Source organism: Strongylocentrotus purpuratus, unplaced genomic scaffold, assembly GCF_000002235.5.
Source record: "Strongylocentrotus purpuratus isolate Spur 01 unplaced genomic scaffold, Spur_5.0 spur5_scaffold_7, whole genome shotgun sequence".
In the NCBI taxonomy this organism is placed as follows: domain Eukaryota; kingdom Metazoa; phylum Echinodermata; class Echinoidea; order Camarodonta; family Strongylocentrotidae; genus Strongylocentrotus; species Strongylocentrotus purpuratus.
The window spans coordinates 35263319-35282143 of NW_022145613.1; the positions used below are offsets into that span (position 1 = coordinate 35263319).

General features: G+C 38.0%; 1 protein-coding gene across 2 annotated transcripts in view; it reads left to right on the top strand.

Moving 5' to 3' along the window:
- Window positions 1–18825, top strand: part of LOC579551 — a 71092-nt gene that overhangs the window by 22573 nt on the left and 29694 nt on the right. For both annotated transcript variants that reach the window (XM_030973940.1, XM_030973941.1), the window contains exons 20-37: window positions 390–578; window positions 1541–1686; window positions 2591–2732; window positions 4107–4292; window positions 4892–5095; window positions 5809–6105; window positions 6610–6795; window positions 7326–7529; window positions 8426–8722; window positions 9774–9962; window positions 10738–10941; window positions 11100–11399; window positions 12596–12807; window positions 13992–14118; window positions 14825–15232; window positions 16331–16556; window positions 17348–17532; window positions 18339–18491. In XM_030973940.1, coding sequence (XP_030829800.1) covers window positions 390–578; window positions 1541–1686; window positions 2591–2732; window positions 4107–4292; window positions 4892–5095; window positions 5809–6105; window positions 6610–6795; window positions 7326–7529; window positions 8426–8722; window positions 9774–9962; window positions 10738–10941; window positions 11100–11399; window positions 12596–12807; window positions 13992–14118; window positions 14825–15232; window positions 16331–16556; window positions 17348–17532; window positions 18339–18491 — 3855 coding nt within the window. The remainder of the gene's footprint in view (window positions 1–389; window positions 579–1540; window positions 1687–2590; window positions 2733–4106; window positions 4293–4891; window positions 5096–5808; window positions 6106–6609; window positions 6796–7325; window positions 7530–8425; window positions 8723–9773; window positions 9963–10737; window positions 10942–11099; window positions 11400–12595; window positions 12808–13991; window positions 14119–14824; window positions 15233–16330; window positions 16557–17347; window positions 17533–18338; window positions 18492–18825) is intronic.

The following is an 18825-nucleotide window of genomic DNA, read 5'->3' on the forward strand; positions in this document are numbered from 1 at the left end:
ATTTTAAAACCCTGTCATCAGATTCATTTACGCATAATGTGCACCATTCACTCCCTGGGGAGTAGTCCTACCATATGGTCACGGTAAGGGCATATTGCAATTACTAACACAAAGGCTTTCGTCATCATACCAGGTCCCCATTTCTCTCTAGGGTATGGAGTGGCAAAGGCAGATTAATGCCATTCCAAAGGACATTAGTGTCATGTCGGGGATTGAACCCATGACCTTTGCATTTCAAGTCCAGTGCTTAAACCACTCGACTATGCCCCCTCTACCAGTCGGAATTGATGTCAGTTGCTTGATATGATTTCCCACCTCTTGAAATCTAGTTTAGAATCATGGATTAAATCTGATTTAAATGATACCATATGGGTTTATTGTCGTAACAGGAATGTCGGACTCCATGACAGAGGGTGATTTTACTTGGTCAACGTGCTTTGACTGGAGTCGAGAGCCATGGAATACACCAACAGGAAACACAGAGGACAACGACTGTGTCTTCTTGGACAACAGCACGGGTGGATTGGTCGCCGAGAATTGCTCTGCTCAGTATGCATACTTCTGTGAATTTAATGAAGGTACGTATCAAGTTCCGAATATGGAGTGAGCAACTCTTTTCTTGAAATTTGATTTCTGTGTTTCAGTGATTGCAGCAGTGACTGAAACAAGCTAGGATAAGCCTGTAGCTTGACGATGTATTCTTGTTTTTGGTTTATTTATTTGATGATGATGATGATGATGATGATGATGATGATGATGGTGGTGGTGGTGGTGGTGTTGGTGGTGGTGGTGGTGGTGGTGATGGTGGTGGTGATGATGATGGTAGTGGTGGTGGTGGTGGTGGTGGTGGTGGTGGTGGTGGTGGTGGTGGTGGTGGTGGTGGTGGTGGTAGTGGTAGTGTGATGATGGTGATGATGATGATGATGATGATGATGATGATGATGACGATGACAACGACAATGACGATGATGATGATGATGATGATGATATGATGATCAGTAGTTAAAGGCCTATCACTCTTCTCCTGAGGGTCCTACAACCATTATATTATTACCTTGGCCTTACCTGAGCTACTATGATAAGGTGCTCAAGCATTCAAGGAATTTCTTTCTACTGGATATCCATTCACTACACCTGGGTGGAGAGTAACAAATGTAGATAGATATCTTGCTGAAGGATATTAGTGCCCCAGCTTGACCGGAACTGCAAAACCATATGATTTACAGTCCAGCGATGTACATGTATCCACTAGATCACGACACCTGGGCCTGTTAACACAAACTTACCATCGATGGTAACTGTGCCATCAATGGTAAATACCATGGAGACCTTGATTTTGATTCTCTGTTGAGCCCTGTTGAGCCCTACCATGGTAGTTGCCATTGATGGCAAAGTTACTATCAATGGTAAGTTTTATGCACCAGGGCCCTAGTCCTCCATTTTCACTGTTCTTGCAGTGTGACTACATTACATTACAATGCATTGGAAGGGATACGTGACAAGTTTTCGCTTATGTCTTTTGAAACTTTTTGTACCACAGTGTTTGATATCTACCCAACGGAGCTCAGGGCAGAGGTTTTGAGCTACTCAGAGGTAATGCTGTCGTGGACTGTACCAGAAAACCCATGTGGGGTGACCGGATACCGTGTCCAGTATTACACAGGATTGATCCGTAGTGATATTCAGGTATGACTCTACTTACAGTCTGTTTGTCCCTCTGTCTGTCTGTCTGTATTTCTGTATGTTGTCTCTTAGAGACTTCATGTGGCATGAAGGAATATCACATTATATATTACGTAATCATCAACTGCTGTGATATCCAGGTATGCTTGTACAACAAGTGTGTGACTGTCCTGTTATCGGTCTATATGTCTGTTTGTTTGTCTGTTTGTATGTTCTCTCTATCAGATACCCTATGTAGTATAAAAGAATACCTCATTCTGTATTACTCAAACAGTACTCCATGCAGTGCTTGTACATACATGTACACATACTTTTACATGCTCATTATATACAGTAAAGATTTAAGTTTAGAGACGAATAAAGGGATCCAGAAAATAATCATAGAAAGAGTTATCAAATTCAGAGAAATAAATTGTAGGACAGGACAAGACACAGAGAAATAGAAGAGAGAGAGAGAGAGACACACACAGACAGACAGACAGATAGGAATCTCTGGAATTTGCTCCCTCTGCATGTCCGTCAAGCTCCCACATGACAGACTTTCAAAATCCTTCTCAAAACTTACCTGTTTCGTTTTGTATTTTTTGACATTGCAATTCATGAATGTATTATAATTGAATATGTTACTCTAATTGATTTTTCATAAATATTTGCTATCTGTAGTAATTTGCTCGAAATGAATTAATTCTCTTAGCTACTTGTCTTTAGTTTAAGGTTTATTTATTTCTTTCTTGTAACTATTTAAATATACTTGTAAATGCTTATTTTTTACTTTGTAAAGCACATAGAGATACTTCTGTTTAGTATGCGCTCAATAAATCTATCTTTATCATTATTATTATTATTAGAGACATGTATAATAAATAAACTCAATTATTGTATCTTTTCTCCATCTTTTTTATTCCAGGTGGATGGAGCTGAAAGTGATTCTGTTTTAGTCATGAATCTTGAGGAAACCACTCGCTACTTCTTCACCATCGCTCCACTTGTGACCGGCTCCCTCTATCCTCAAAGTGATCCCATCAATGCCACAACAGATATGGCTCCACGTAAGTGTCTATCCAGGGGGGTGTTTCATAAAGCTGTGTGTAAAGTTACGAATGACTTCACAAATGATTTGAATATGAAGAGCCAAATGGGATGCCCAAAGATTTTCCTGACATTTTAACAAAGTGTATTTACCATAATCTCAATTAAATTGTAGCCAAAAATACACTTTTTATTAAAATGTTTTGTTAATAATGATTAGGTTACATCTGCATATTTCAACTTTAGCTTATGCAATTAAAAGGATTTGAGAATCCCATTTAGCTCTTCATATTCAAGTCATTTGTAAAGTCATGCGTAACTTTACGCACAGCTTTATGAAACACCCGCCTGCTGAAAAAAATAATTGTTGTACAATACGATGAATTTCTGATGCATATTACCTTGAATTTCTGATACTACATGTAGACATATAACTTCAGTGGGTCAGTGTGTGTATATTTGGTGAACGCATTGGTTAACTCTTAATATATGCCACATAAATAATCTCCCTGTGTCTCATTGTATTCATCATGGGATAGATAAACCAAAGGCTCCAGGATTATTCAACTGTTTCCATTGCAATATTAATCTACATGTATAATGGTGTTCTAAGGGTTTCCATGGAGCTATAAATCGAGACCAGATGCTGGTAATTTTGCAAAGCCATTGTGTTGTTGCCTATTGTTTTGTGCAAAAATGTATCTATGAAAAACAAGCAACCGTACAAAGAGGCGAAGAAAGCAAACAAAGTGTTAAAATGCATCTTGTTCCGAATGAGAGTGCGTGTTTGGTTCATTCATGAAAAACACATTGATGTGAGTCAGCCAAACAAATAGGGAAATACAGATTTGTAATCAGAAGGCTGCTTTTGATTTTTTTAAAATTATATTTCCCCCCTCCTCTTTCTGTCTCTTTGATAAAAAAGGAGATGATTAGTGCTACAAAATCAATAATATCTTTAAAATAATTATTGCGTTTTAATAAGTGCAAGACGAAAAACGTTCAGTATGTCTCCACCTAAAGCTATTCCCTCCCTGTTTTCTGTGCACAGTAAAACATAACCTTGTGAACAACATTTACACCTGAGAAATGAACAATAATAATAATACATTTATAGAGCACAGAAACTATCCAACATTAAGTATATATTCTACTGCGCTACAAGAGCTCCTGATATGCTTATACTTACAGTTAATTGAAAAGATGTGCTTTTAGTTTTGATTAAAAGATATTCACAGATGGTGAATTCCTGACTTAAAATGGTAATTAGGCAATGATAGTCAGTAAACACTATCAGAAATTGCCACCCCAATTGAATGCATTTCTTTGCCACCCCAATTGAATGCATTTCTTTGCTACCCCAATTGAATGCATTTCTTTGCTCTGTTGTTTAGCTTGTCCTGAGGACTATGTCTTGGGTTTTGGCGGTTCCTGCTTTAGGGTCAGCAGAGACTTTGCTACTTGGGCTGAGGCAAGGGCAGACTGCCTCCAGACTGAGAATTCAGATCTGGTTGAAATCACCAGCGAGAATATGACATCCTACTTGCAGTCAGAAACAGGGAATGGCATCTACTGGATTGGTAAGTTAATACAGTCAAACCTGCTTTAGTGACCACCTGCCTACAACAAGCACACTTTTGTTTCCCTTGAAAATGGATTCTCATTGAAACATGTACTAAAGGAACCTGTCTACAAAGACCACTTTTTGTGTTTCCCTTGGGCAGTCACTGTAGACGGGTTTGACTGTATTATAAATATCTGCTTGATTATGAAGGGCTTGTCAAGGGATAGGATAGGAAAATTTCACTTATTATAGTCAAACTTTTGTTTGTATTATCAAGGTATTAAACATCGATGTCATGTTGCAATAATACTTTGATTGCATTCAATTTGAAAATGTAATCAAAGTTAAAGTTGCCATTGATTTAAAATTTTATGAGATTAGGTCAATCAGGATCAGGCTTATCCTAGATCCCAGCTCTGTTTATGTAAATAAAGGTGCTTTTAATTGTCCATTTTGTTTAAAACTATTATTTTCAGGCAGCAGCATTGCACTGTTACTCACGGGTTACAATTCTTTCCTGTGATACCTTATGGTGGTCACTTGTTTGCAACGTCATCTTAAAATTCTTCAATGGGGAAAAATGAGCACATTTTTCTCTGCCTTTGTGTTTCTCAGGTCTTTATGATGCAGCCATTGAAAGTGACTGGCGATGGGGTTCGGCCTGTATGGCGCCCTCTTACACTCGATGGGGGCCAGGTGAGCCGGGCAACAGCACTGGTTTGGACCAGGACTGTGCTACACTCAATGGTGTGACGGGAGGATGGGCCGACCAAATTTGCACCAATACTCTGCTATACATCTGTGAGATCAAAGAAAAGGGTAAGTGCTGTATCTAGAGGAGATGTGTTTAGTTTCTGATGGAACAGCTTAGAAGTGCATGTAACAGATTCATGTATGTACTTCTTTTGGATACATGTAAAGGGGCCTGTCAGAATTAATACTGATTCTGGTAGAAGAACAAATCAGGGAATATTTCTATGAACAAAATCCTATTACTGCTTGAAAAGTAACATCCTTTTATATCACAAATTGTTATCATAAATAAATTATCAAGATATATATTGTTGCATATTTCCAAGGAGATGAAAAAAACATGTATCACCAATGGTGCATATGTCCTTAGATACATATTATTGTCCATAATTTCCAATCTCAATCTAAAACTTATTTCTTATTATGCATAATTCCTTGCATGCTCTGTCATTGAATCTGAATAATCTTCATTGTATTAAGAGAGATATTTGAAAATAGTTCTTACAACCTCCAATAAATATCCAGAGACTATGTACAGTTCCTTTTAAAGCCTATCTGCACTAGTTTGGCCAGGAGGGATTAGACCTCCCTGCATGGTCACTGACGGGTGGTTATCTCATCAAATCAGCTCTCAATTAACATAAGAAAAAGGGGACCATGGGGGACCAATGGTCACCGATTAGGCATTGTTTGCTTTATAGAGGGCGCTAGTAGCTATCAGTAGTGCAGTGGGGCTTTAAAAGAGATTTTAAAAACATTTTTATATTACCTCTGAGCAGCATCGTCTCCTGACAGTGTGTCACCCTCCGGTTTGAGCGGCGACTCCCAAACCCCATCCTCAATAACCGTCACCTGGACACCGTCTGCCCAACAGTGCGACATCTTGGCCTATATCATAGGCTGGCAGGGCAAGGATGGAGAAACCGGTACGCAGACGATCTCGGGAGGAGCGTCCTCTACTACCATCATCACCAACCTGACCCCAGCAACGGACTACGTCATATTTATTGATACGCTGACTTTCAGCTTTGGAAATCTCGGCAATGGAGCTGGACTTGAGGTGTCTACCGGTGCTTGTAAGCATATGAAATAACTTATTTAGATGTTTATTTCTCTTCTGACTTCTTTGGTCTTCTTTTGTCTTTTGGTCTTTCAATCTTTATCTCTGTCATTTTGTTTGTCCTCCTTTCCCATCTTCCCCTCTGCCGTTTCCTTTCCCCTTCCTCTCAATCTTTCTCCTTGTGTGGTGTCTCATTTCGAATGCAATAATACAGTAATATCTTTGTATAACATGAAGCCTGATTTCCTATCATTGTCATTATATTTACAATGTAAAGAGTGCAATAACTTCTTCTGTTTATATGTTATTTTTGCCTGGTATCTGTATAAATGAATTAATTCAATTCAACTTATTCAGCCAATCATTAAAAACAATTTACAATCACACTGGTACTGGTACAATTATAACATGATGGACCCCTGAGAAGCAAAGCTGTAAATGGGGCCCATTAACATAGAATTAAATAAAAATTACTGCATTGACTCGAGTGGTAAAAATATTAACTCTCTTAACTTTTCAGCCTGCCCTACTGGATATGAGCTAGGGCCAACAGGAGATTGCTATAGCTTTGTCCGGGGTGCCATTGAGTTCCACTTTGCTCGTGAGCTGTGCCAGCGAACCGATGGGGGAGATCTGGTGGTCATAGAGACCCCACGAGAACATGAATATATCATGAATATGACACAAGAGGGTGATTGGTGGGTCGGTAAGTTTTCGTATTTGAGTGCTGGTAAAAGTAAGGTTGAGTATTAGTGTAGGGAAGTTGGCATTTGGGTAAAAGGATGTTTAAATAGTGGTAAAGCAAAGGTCAAGTACTGTCAGAGGGAAAGTTTAGTACTGGTAAATGGTATGTTGAGTACTGGTAAAGGGAAGGTTGAGTACTGGTAAAGGTAAGATTAAGTTATGATAAAGGTAAGGTTGACTACTGGTAATGGGATTTTTATAATTTTTACAACCTTCACTTTAGATATTAATTTAATTTGAAAGAATTTTCCTTCTTTGTGTTTGGTGGCCTTAAGACAATTCAGATCTTCATAATAAGTAAATAAATTTGTGATTTCAGACAATTTTGTCCTACATCCTTCTGCTTTGACAGTTATTTGTATCATTCAATGAATATTATAGCTTTATTTGGTAATGATTGTTGTTATTGATTATATCATTTTGATTATCAACATGACAACAAATGCTCGTTGATTTGAAGATTGTTGTATGGCTTATTATCTCTTTGTCTAGGATTATACGATGTTGGTACAGAAGGGAACCATCGCTGGGTGGATTGCTCTGATATGAACATCTGGCAGCTATCAAACTGGGCTCCTGGCCAGCCAGACGATACGGACGGGACACAGGATTGCGGTCAGATGATCTCCAGTGGAGAATGGATGGACTGGCCATGTGACAGACAAAATATGTACATCTGTGAGATCAATCCACTCAGTAAGTTGTCATGGAAGTTGTGGATGTATAGTTTGCTATAGTAAATGAATTATACAGTGGGCTTGCGGTTGCATCATGTGAGAGAGGGGTAGGATTCGGGAGTCCTGAAAAGAACTCTCTGTAATCTTTCTTTCTTGAGTGTGTGTAGTCCTGAAAAAGACTGTTGGTTATCTTTCTTTAATAGCTTATAGTTCTAAGGAGAAGTATAGCTCTGGTTGGAGAGGATGGGTGGTAGTAGTGGCTTGACGTTTCGAACGGATTGACTATCCGTCGTCAGGAGTGTCAGGAGCAACTGCAAGCCTACTGTATATCTTCATCACCATGCATGCCAATATTTTTAAGCAGCAGTAAATGGATTGTTTTATTAGAATGATGCTTCATTTCCTGAATGCTGGCTTGTACATCAATTTGGTAAAAATACATAATCATTGATTTCATTAAAACATGGTACACTGAAACTAAGCCCACTCAAGGGAGGCAAGAAAAGCAGTCTTGATAAGTAGGTGGTCTTAATGTTTAGGTTGTTTTATATGTGCTTCAATGCACAATATATGCAGGGAACAAGAAACGTGACCTGTATAGGCAAGTGAACTGTATAGCAGGTTGAATGTACATTACCGGTAACTGTTTTTTTATTTACTTGATTGATCATGAAGGAAAATGAATGAGGTATCAAAGCAACATGACAGATATTATTGGTGATACATATTTGTAGAGCATGCAAGGTTTAACAATGTCTTTCCAATTGTAGAATCGAGCACATCACTGAATATCTTGTAATATGTTTATAGCATGAAACAATTAGTAGTAAACTTTACACTCCACAAAGGCCTGTTAAGAATGATTTGGACAGGTTCAAATAAAAAAACGTTTTCCTTCTTCTTTTCACCCTTTAGATCTCCTCCCTGGAGATGTAAGCCCCTCAGCTTTCACAGCGACTCCGCTTTCCATCGTCAGTATCCTCCTGTCTTGGGTACCATCTGAACAAGGCTGCGACGTGACTGGCTACCGAATCTTCGTCTCCCAGGGTCTGGCTTCATACACCTTTGACATCGAAGAAGGAGACACAAGCAACTATATTGTCAATGATCTGCTGATTGACACAGAATATGGCTTCCGTATCTCAGCCCTGACCATCACTGGACCTCTACCGTATAGTGACCTTGTCACAGCTAGCACCAACAATGAAACAAGTAAGAAGAAGAAGAAACTTTATTGAGTGAAACTTGATAATTTCAGGGTATTACCTTCTGAATGTTCTGTTTAAAGTGCATGCATTTGTGGATTTGCTTAAATCTCCATCATGGTTTGAGCACAGTCCTTGAAACATTGTAACCTTCCATAATTGTGCTACATGTTCAGTGTTGATTAGTACTGAACTGTGCTTGTTTCACATGAGCTATAGTAGGACAATGAAGCAGTTAGCAGTGTACATATGCTACTAAAGTGTGATTTCAGATGAGAACACAATTTTATCACCAAACCAAAGTGAAGACAATGTAATAAAAACAAACGACCTGAAAGAATTTTATTGTTATGTCAACAAAGTTCTGTTAGTTTTAGTTGCTTATCAGTATGCTCTAATTTTGTGAGACGTTCAATCAAAGTAATTGACAGTAACTGCAGAACTTTTACATTTATCTTGATTGGTACAGTTACCAATATAAACAACTTTAGATTGTAGCAAAGATTACACTGTGACTATATGCACATGCTTGTATTTCAAATTGACATGGCCATTGAATAACTATTCACTTGGCCCAACTAGTATTAATTTTGATAAACTCATGTAGCACTGCCATTAAAGAGAAGGTTGAGTTCTGGGAAGAGGTGAAAAATAATTTGTGAGCATTACTCATTCTTATTATGCAAGTGTGGAAGAACATCAGTTAAGATATGTTCCCTGAAAAGCATGGCTCTTCAAATGCCTTCATATTCTAAATACGCATGTAACATCGTAAAAATCGGTGGGGGGGGGGGGGGGGGCGGCTTTTTACGACACGTGTTCGTGTAGTCCCATATACATCTTTCTGTGCAAGTGTTTGTAACTTTACCAAGACTTTGCCAAATTTCTTATCATTTTGATGATTCCAGAACCTTGCAATACACACAAATTCTTATATGCTAGATGATCAACCTTTTCTGGTCGGTTCCACACCGTTTCTTTCACAATGCAATCGCATGACCAGAACTCAACTTCATCTTTAAGTGTGACTATTATTTTGTATTGTATGATCGTTTCAGTTGGCTGCCCAATGGACTATGAAGAAGGTTACATGGATCAATGCTACCGCTTTGTAAAGGGCTCTCTCACCTGGAGTCAAGCACGACTAGAATGCGGCAAGGACTTCGGAGGAGAACTCATGGTCGTCGACAACCAAGAAGAATATGATTACATCCGGGAAAGAACAGTGGAAGGAGATTGGTGGATAGGTTAGTAGCTGGATTTGTGTAGAGGTGTAGTTGTGTATTGGATTAGTCGATACATATGGAACATGCGATACAAGGTTAAAATCCCTACCATGGCACTAATGTCCTGTAGAAAGACATTGATTTACATTTTGATGGCCACTCTTGACCCATCATTGAGGCTAGGCTAAAGCCAAGATAGCTTTGTACCCTCCATTGTGTAAATCCAGCTTAATCGGATCTTCACATATGCCTCAGGAAATAGTGCCAATTTTTATGTGCACTTCTACTTATCCAATACCACATGGTGCAGACCAAGTTGTCGTACTGAATGATTCTGTCTAACCAGTTTTTGTGCCATTGGTTCCATCTAATGATGTTGACTGCATAGAATTTCTTAAAATGATTTGTGTCAAAATTGTGGCTGTAGTCTTACATGTAGGTGAGGTCATCTTGTTTGAGGAATACATATTCTTACCCTGCATTAAGAGCAGATCATTACAGCTGTATGTTGTACACCAATCTGTGGAAATAGATGTATATGATTTGCATGTGAAGTTTCAAACTGAAATTTGAAATCTAATTTTAAAATACAACTCACACATTTTCTATTATTCAGATTTTGAGATTCATGAGGCCAGCACGCATCTATTTCATTAAATTGTAATTATGCTAGATATTTCTTTATTATTTATTCTGGATTTTTTTTCTTTAATGCTTCATGTACAAGTGGTTCAAAAATAAAGTATTTGCTAATTCTTTACTAATATCTCCATCGAACCTTACTCACATTTACCAGGATTGCAAGACCAGTGGTCAGAGGGTGACTTCCGCTGGACAGACTGTTCATCGATGACCGAATGGCAGATGACCAACTGGGCACCAGATGAACCAGATATGAATGGTGATGCTCAAGACTGTGTCCAGATGATCTCCAGTGGTCAGTGGATGGACTGGCCATGTCAAAGGCCAAATCAGTTCATCTGTGAAATCTTTGCTAAAGGTAAGAGATTGTTGCTGCCGTGAAATATGTCTAATTGATCTGTATAATCAGAGACAAAAAAAAAAAATTAAAATTGTGAAGTTACTGAAGTAAATGATTTCATGATACAACTTATTTGCCAAATACAAACCATCTTTTCTCTCTCTGTATCCCAACAGACTACGTCCCGATCCAGACCGCTCCAAGTAACTTCAGCGGTGAGGGTATTTCTGACTCGGAGGTCCTTTTGACCTGGGTTCCGTCGGAGTTCATCTGTGATGTCCGAGGCTACATGATCGAGTACACGGACCTCAATAACGTTGTAGAATTCTCTGTAGTAGGTGGCACCACTGATAGCGTAGTGGTGACTGGTCTACGTGCTGATACACCGTATCGCTTCTCCATCAAGCCCCTGCTTCTTGTGGATAGGAACTTGGACTATGGCGTACCTACAGAAGCAATCACACTTCCTTATTCAGGTAACATATTGTTTTTTCCTGTATTTTTATTTATTTGTTGTTATATAAATATAAATGCTTATAATTGATTTGTAATGTTTTGTTGGAAACATGAATAAAATTGAATTTCAATTTGAATATGATCATATGCTATTGCAATATACTTAATATACATAATTGGGCTGTTTCATCTCAGAGACAAAAAAGTCACAAAATGTTGACAGCATCAACAACAGAGACAAAATTATCAAAATTTAAAAAAAAACTCCAACAAGAAATAGAAGATAATCATCATTTCACCTGATGAATCCCAGATTTATTTAATTGTTTATTTACAATGGCTTATAAGTTGTCTATCGTTAGTGAGATTTAATCTCAGTTTGCTGGAAACTTGTCGAAAGAGATTTCTGTAGGCATTTCCCACAAGTGTTCTAAGTTCTGTAGTGGTTTGAGGCTAAGCGATCAAGTGTTAGCATTTCATCCGTCCATGAGAATGACATTTTTGTTGATGCTAATTCAAAAGGTGACCATTACAAACAGATTTTATCAAATTTTAACTCTTTTCTTTTTATCCTTCAAAAAGAAGAAGAAAATGATAGGTTCATTACAATTTGTTGTTGATTGTTTTTTGTTGTTTTTGTTGTTGATTGTTTTGTCGGTTTTGTTTTTGTCTTTTTAGTGTTTTAGTTTGGTTGTTTTGTTTGCTGTCAATGTAAGAAACAAAAACGAATCTTTTTTGTTGTTAGTTTTTGTTTGTTGTTATTCTTTTGGGTAAATATACTTGTACAATGTAGTTATTCTGTAAATTTTTAATCTGTTCTTGTACTCATACTCTCTTTTTATCCTAATTTCAAATTTTCAGTTGTTTGTAGGTGGCAGCACCAATAAGGCATTTCCTTCCTTTCTAGCTGCCTCCTCATTCACATACTCACTTTTGCTATGTTTTTGTCCAGATCACCTTATATTGTACTACTATCTTATGTAATGTTTGTTTATTTTGACTATATATCTTGTGATTTTGTATGTTATTGTATCTAAATGTTTTTTATGATGAATGAAATAAACTTGATTATCTTATATCTTATCTTAATTTATAGCTTATTTTGACAGCCAGACCACCTAACCAATCAGGCCTTTTTTTAGATGAATGACCTTGTAGAAGTGGAAAATTAAATATTTATTTATGCATTTTATTATTTTTCTTAATTTTTTTGCAGGATGTGACGAACCTGTCCTCATTATCAATGCCCCAGGCAACATCTCATCTCCCAACTTCCCTAGCAGCTACCCACCCTCTGTGGACTGCATCACCACCATCTCCTTGGATACGCGCATCCAGCTCACCTTCCAGCTCCTCTTCATCCTCCCCGATACTGAGGACTATGTCACCATCTCAGAGCTGGGAGAGAATGGATACGAGGAGAGAGTGGTGAGTGTCGTTAAACTTCTCTTAGTGGCTCATCATCAATAGTGATCTGTCAGTATGACAGGTTCAGTGACCGAAACAGAATTCTACCTCAAGTGTCTCTCCAAGTATCTCGGTCTTGAGTCAAGCGTTTCAGCATCTCATATTCTGTTGCTCCACATTCTGCGTTTAAATCATCTAAAAAATCCTTTACGAGGTCTTCCCCTCTTCTTCTTTCCTTAGTGGCTACCTCTCCATAAAGACCACCTATCAATTAAAGTCACCTTTTGACAAAGGCCTGCTTTCTTAGTGCTCATCTATGTATCTTCCCTTCAGAAGGAAACATGTGGTGTGGAAAGTGTCTAGAAGGCACCTGTCTACAGTGGTCTTTGTTACCGTTTCACCTAGCTGGCCTTTTTAAAAAGGTTCCACCTTGACCTCTCCAGAGGAAACATCATGGAGAATTTTGAATAATAAACCCTTCTTTGCAATGACCAATGCATCTGCCCCCCCCAAAAAAAAAAAAAAAAAATAGTGCTCAGCATTGTGTTTGAAATAAAGAGAAAGGTGCACATATTTCTTTCAGAAACAGACTCAGTAACTCCTCCACCTACTTTAAGCTCATCAATTTATCGATGAAACAAACAAAATTATATCAAAATTCACTCTTGAAAGTTTGTTTATGACAATTGTTGTAACACATGGTGTTCCAGAAGGAGCTGAAACAGACCTTTGATGGCTATCAGGAGTATCTTCTTTATTATAATGACTTCATTAATACATTTTTTTGAAAAATAACTAGACAATATAAGTGGACTGTAGAGAAACTTTGTAAATTTACTTTTGATTTTTTATAACCTTCTACCTCGGTTTTCTGAAAGCTATATTATTGGTGTTGAGGAACACTAATACCTAAAACCCTGTATTCTACTAATTCATCTACACCTGACTGTTAGTCTAAGATTATTTTTAAAAAGGGAAAACTTAAACCTCAGACTAATTCCTTTGTTAAACCCAATATTTATCAATAGTTTAAACCTAGCATCTGGTTTAAATTGGTTGTAGAATATCAACCTATTTGCCTATAGCGTGAAGTCTGTCCGAGACAAAAAGCTGAGGCAAAGCGATAATCTTGATGTTATTGAAGTCTAGTTGGATTTGTTTTGCTCCTCTAAAAACTTTTCCTTTATGTTTTTATGAATTTGCAGAGGCTTACTGGAATATTTTTGCCCAAGTCTTACATCAGTGAAGCCACATCAATCCAGATCAGGTTTGTGTCAGATGCTCGTATTGAAGGCTTGGGTTTCTTCTTGACCTACACCGAGTACAATGTTGGTAAGTCGTCTCTTCTTTCATCTTCATATGCCTTATCTTTATCTGTGTTATCTTTATCTGTGTTTTGGAGAAGGGAGGGGGGGGGGGGGGGTGTTCTTGGAATAACTGCAAAATGCCCTACCCAGAAGTAACTCTAAACCTAACCCTGATCATGACCCTGATCCTAATACTAACTCTAACAATAACCTTAATGATGCTAAAAAGTAGAATTCATTTTTAAAAGTAGTATTAACCACCAGTCAATTAAAGTCTATTTTCCAATCAACAAATTATAGATAACATAACCAAAACTAATTCTTTGCTTTGCCAAAATCCATGTTACTAAATGTAACTCAAACAAAGCAATCTAAACAGTTGATTGGATTGTACTGGATTGTGACAAAGAACAGAATTGGGCCTATTTGGGGCAGATTGAATTACTGTAGATTAAAATGTGACCTTTGCCATCTCTCTCATCTTCGGTCAATGTTGCTAATATGTTGTTCCTTTTTTCCAATTAAACCTACATATTAAGTGACAACAAATTATGTCTAAGATTCTCTCCTGAAATTGTAAATCTGTCTCTTTATTTGATACTCAACTTTAAAAAGAGTCTACAGTGTAGTTCATACACATGCAACCAGACAGGTAATACTGGCTTTCTCTGATTTTTTTTTATTTAAAAAGAAACAAACATTTGTTATATTAACTTTTTTTTTCCTAATAGAATTACCTGGTGAGAAGCGATGCACCAATGTATACCCTCTCAAGACTGGACCAGTCCCTCTTTTCTTCAGCTCTCCTGGATACCCTAACGGTTACGAAGACAACCAGAACTGCGACTATGTCTTCGAGCAATCCTCTACCGCTCTAGGGGATGTCGAGGTCACCGCCGATAATCTCATAGAGCTCAACTTCAACGACTTCAATCTGGAGAACAGCTACGACATCCTCATCATAGGAACAGGCATGGATCCATCCGATCTTACAACAGAGATCGGCCGCTACTCAGGAACCACCACACCGGAGATCATTCGCAGCGCTGAGGAGGCTGTTTGGTTGACGTTAGAAACTGATTCTTCTAATGCCGCTGTTGCTCGGGGATTCTCACTGAGTGCTAATGAGAAAACTCCAGGTTAGTTGTGACAAAAGGCCTCTTGAGATGTCGTCCGCCAAGAGTCAGAAGGCTGTTAGATCAGCTATTTTTTAACACCCTTTAAGGGTACTATGTCCCATTTGCAGGCCAAAAAATGAAAATGTTAAGTTCCAATGGCATGTGAAAGATAATACTAGTTGAGAACTTCTCTCAAAACAGAAGGGCTTGAAAAGGTCTTTTTGTGTGAAAATAACGACCGTTAGATGTTGAATCAAATTTAGCGAGTGCGCTCGTTTAATTAAATGGTCTGATTTTCAGCCCCTTGTACCAAATGGTTGTACGTTTTGTGCTACGTAAAGATTCAATCAGCAAATTTTTTGGCCATTACAAGAAGTGGGTTATTGATGTGGATCTTTACAGCTCATTTCATGTCAGACAGTGAAGTCTTGAAAGTAAACATGTTTCCTTCCATAATTTGAATACTAGGACACTGCTAACGTTATAGGACATAGATGACATATTCATAATTCCTGCAAAGTTCTACAGAATTTGATGTTGGCTGCAAAAGGGATACACTACCTTGAAGCATCTTTTTGGCTCTAAATAGATGCATTCTTACTGATATATACTTGTATTCTGAAGATGGTTGTGTTCTTATGCTTTATCATATCTAATATATATGATATCCAGGATATTCCTTCAAAAATTTAACCAAGGATGCTGTTCTCATTAGGTGTTCTTTCTGTGGATATCTGTTACGGCAAAATGGGAAATGTTTATGCCAATAGTTTTCTTATTGATATTGACAAGGACACTCTGAAAATAATGGCCTATGCAGTGACATCTTGTCTCTTGGAGCCAGAAGGCCATTGATTCATCATTTCACACAGAGTTAATAAATATCTGGCTCCAAACTGACGATTTAGTAATCAAGAAGTGTGGAGGATTATTGAAAACTATGGATTACAGTGCCACATATTATCTTTCCCTTTATAGATAGATAGATAGTTAAATGGATTTTATTAAGATCTTCATGTCTAGCAGTTAAAAACTGAAATGAACATGAATTACGATACAAATTTCAAAAAAACATTCACATAATAATATGAGAATAATACAATGACTGTGTGGTTTCAGGTGAGATTCCAGCCACCAAAGAGCCACCTCCATTTGACAACCCAGCCTGGAACGGCACCTGCGGGGGTACATTGATTGTCCCCGTAGCTGGCTTCCAGAAGGTCCAGTCACCAAACTACCCCCAGGACTACTCCAACAACATGGAGTGTGTGTGGTACCTGCAGACGGACCAACCCGGCAGGTTCAGGATCGGCATGGAGACCAATGAATTCTTTACCGAGACTGGGTAAGTGTCCAAATCAACAATTCGATCATCAGGGATGCCAGTTATTTTCAGACCATAGTTAAAGCTTTTTTGTGTACAAAATAGCTCATTCTAGGTGATTTTCAGGCCCTCTGATCAATTCTAACTGGCATCCCTGTATCATACTTCATTTGCTCTAGCCCTTATGTCTTCACAAATTTAGAATTGATGATAATAATGACCACTTCCATTATATAGAGCTTTACGAGCTACAATGTAACTGACCATAGCAATTACATTATCATCTTTTAATCTGGTCCCTGGATTCAGTTATGATGCTGCACTCCACTCCACTTCACTTGGCAGCATTCTAGTAAAAAAACTTTTTCCAGTCAGGTTTAGGGTTAGGTGTCTACTATGTGTTTTGAACCACATTATCCTTGCATTTCTTTAAATGAAATATATTTTGTCTAGTAATTTATCTCCATTGTCATGTTAATAATGATACATATAAATGTTGAAGGATTGATATAGTAAGTGACATTTTATCATCAAATTTTTCAAATGTAGGGTTCAGTGACCCCATTCAATTTCTACGTCAAATGTTTGTCAAAGTGCTGAGATCTTGAGCCAACTGCTTCATTTTACTGTACCCTCCTACACTACATTCTCCAATGTGAAGTTCCTTTACGAGGTCTTTCGTCTTCTTTCCATGTAGACGACCCTCTTTTACTGTGATCGTTAAGCTGGCTGTCATGTTGCATTATGTGATCTAACCATAAGTGATATGTAATTGTGTTCATGCGATGCTTTGTTTGTTTCCTTGTCCCTAGATTTGATGTTGTTGAGATTGGTCGTGGCAGCGATGCTTCCGATGCCTCCACCCACTACGCCTCGCTCTCAGGATCACTGGAACCATTCTCTTTCATGATTGAAGAGTCTGTAGGTTGGGTTAGATTCACATCAGACTACTCCAATGTCAACACGGGATTCTCTCTCATTGCGGAGCAAGTCACAGGTACGTATGTCAGAAAACCAAGGGCTCTTTTGAATAAGATACTGGTATCACTTTTAAAAAAAATAATGTAGCATGAAATGGCATATGTGTATGCAGAGTGCCCCACATATCTATATCTTGTTTGTTTTTGTTTTACCTGACTGCTAAGAAAGCATGTATATAATAATGATAATAGTGGGTTCTTGTATAGCGCTCATGTCAGTCAGATTTGACCCTCCTGGCGCTCCCGATTATTACCCTGGCCCTACCCTAGCGCGGCTGCCATACGGCGCTCTAGCATTTAGGATTTTTTATCTGCAAAAACTGTTTTATCACCTCTATTTGACATTTAGTTATGTAAAAAAATTATCTGTTAAGGTTAACCGTGTCATATGTGAATGACCCTCAAGATGTGAAACATAGCTTGCAGTTTGTAGATTAAAAATTGTAGTATCCTGGCTAGGTCTATATCCTTTTCATATCTGCAAATACAGTGATATTGCTGATGGGCATGGGTATTATGATTTTCCTTGTCCACATTTCATACTAGCCAAGTAATGCCATAGAAATACTGTAATATTGGTTTGTTTCCCTGTTCATATACAAATCAGCAGTATTATTTACTTTGCTTGGCGAGTATTGTGGTGCAGTTTGGCATATGAAGCATTTCACTTCAATATTCTGGCTTTTCTGTCTTGGTATCGATACTAAGATATCATCTTTCCAAGACCCCTCCACTCGTAGAACAAATAAGAAGTGATTAAGACTTGTACATTCTTGAAAAATGTACCATTTACATTCTTATTGATATCATCGTCTCTATTTAGATTGTGAGGAGACGATCGTCATAACACCCGTCACCAGGACCATCACATCACCAAACTACCCATTGCCCTACGGCACCAATGGCTACTGCCTCTGGTCTATAGTCTCGTCCTCCGGAGCCCCAATCAGGGCTGTCGTCACAGATTTCATGACCGGTAAGACGATCAAAACCACCAACTTTTAAGAAGGCCAGTACATGCAAACTTGGGAATATTGTTTGTCGTAATCTATTCAGTTAAACAGGGACTTCCTAAGACTGATGATATGATCTCAGAACCACCAAACTGAGATCATATCATGAAGATACCTGGGGGATGTTTCACAAAGATCCTAAGTTGAACTTATCTCTAAGTTGGACTTAACAATTATGGAAAGCCGTTAGCATCTATGAAAATATTTTGTAAAAGTTATTTTAAAAGGCATAAAATGTTGATTCAAATCATTCATATTTTCTATTATCAAGGAGATATCATTGAGATTTTATCAGGA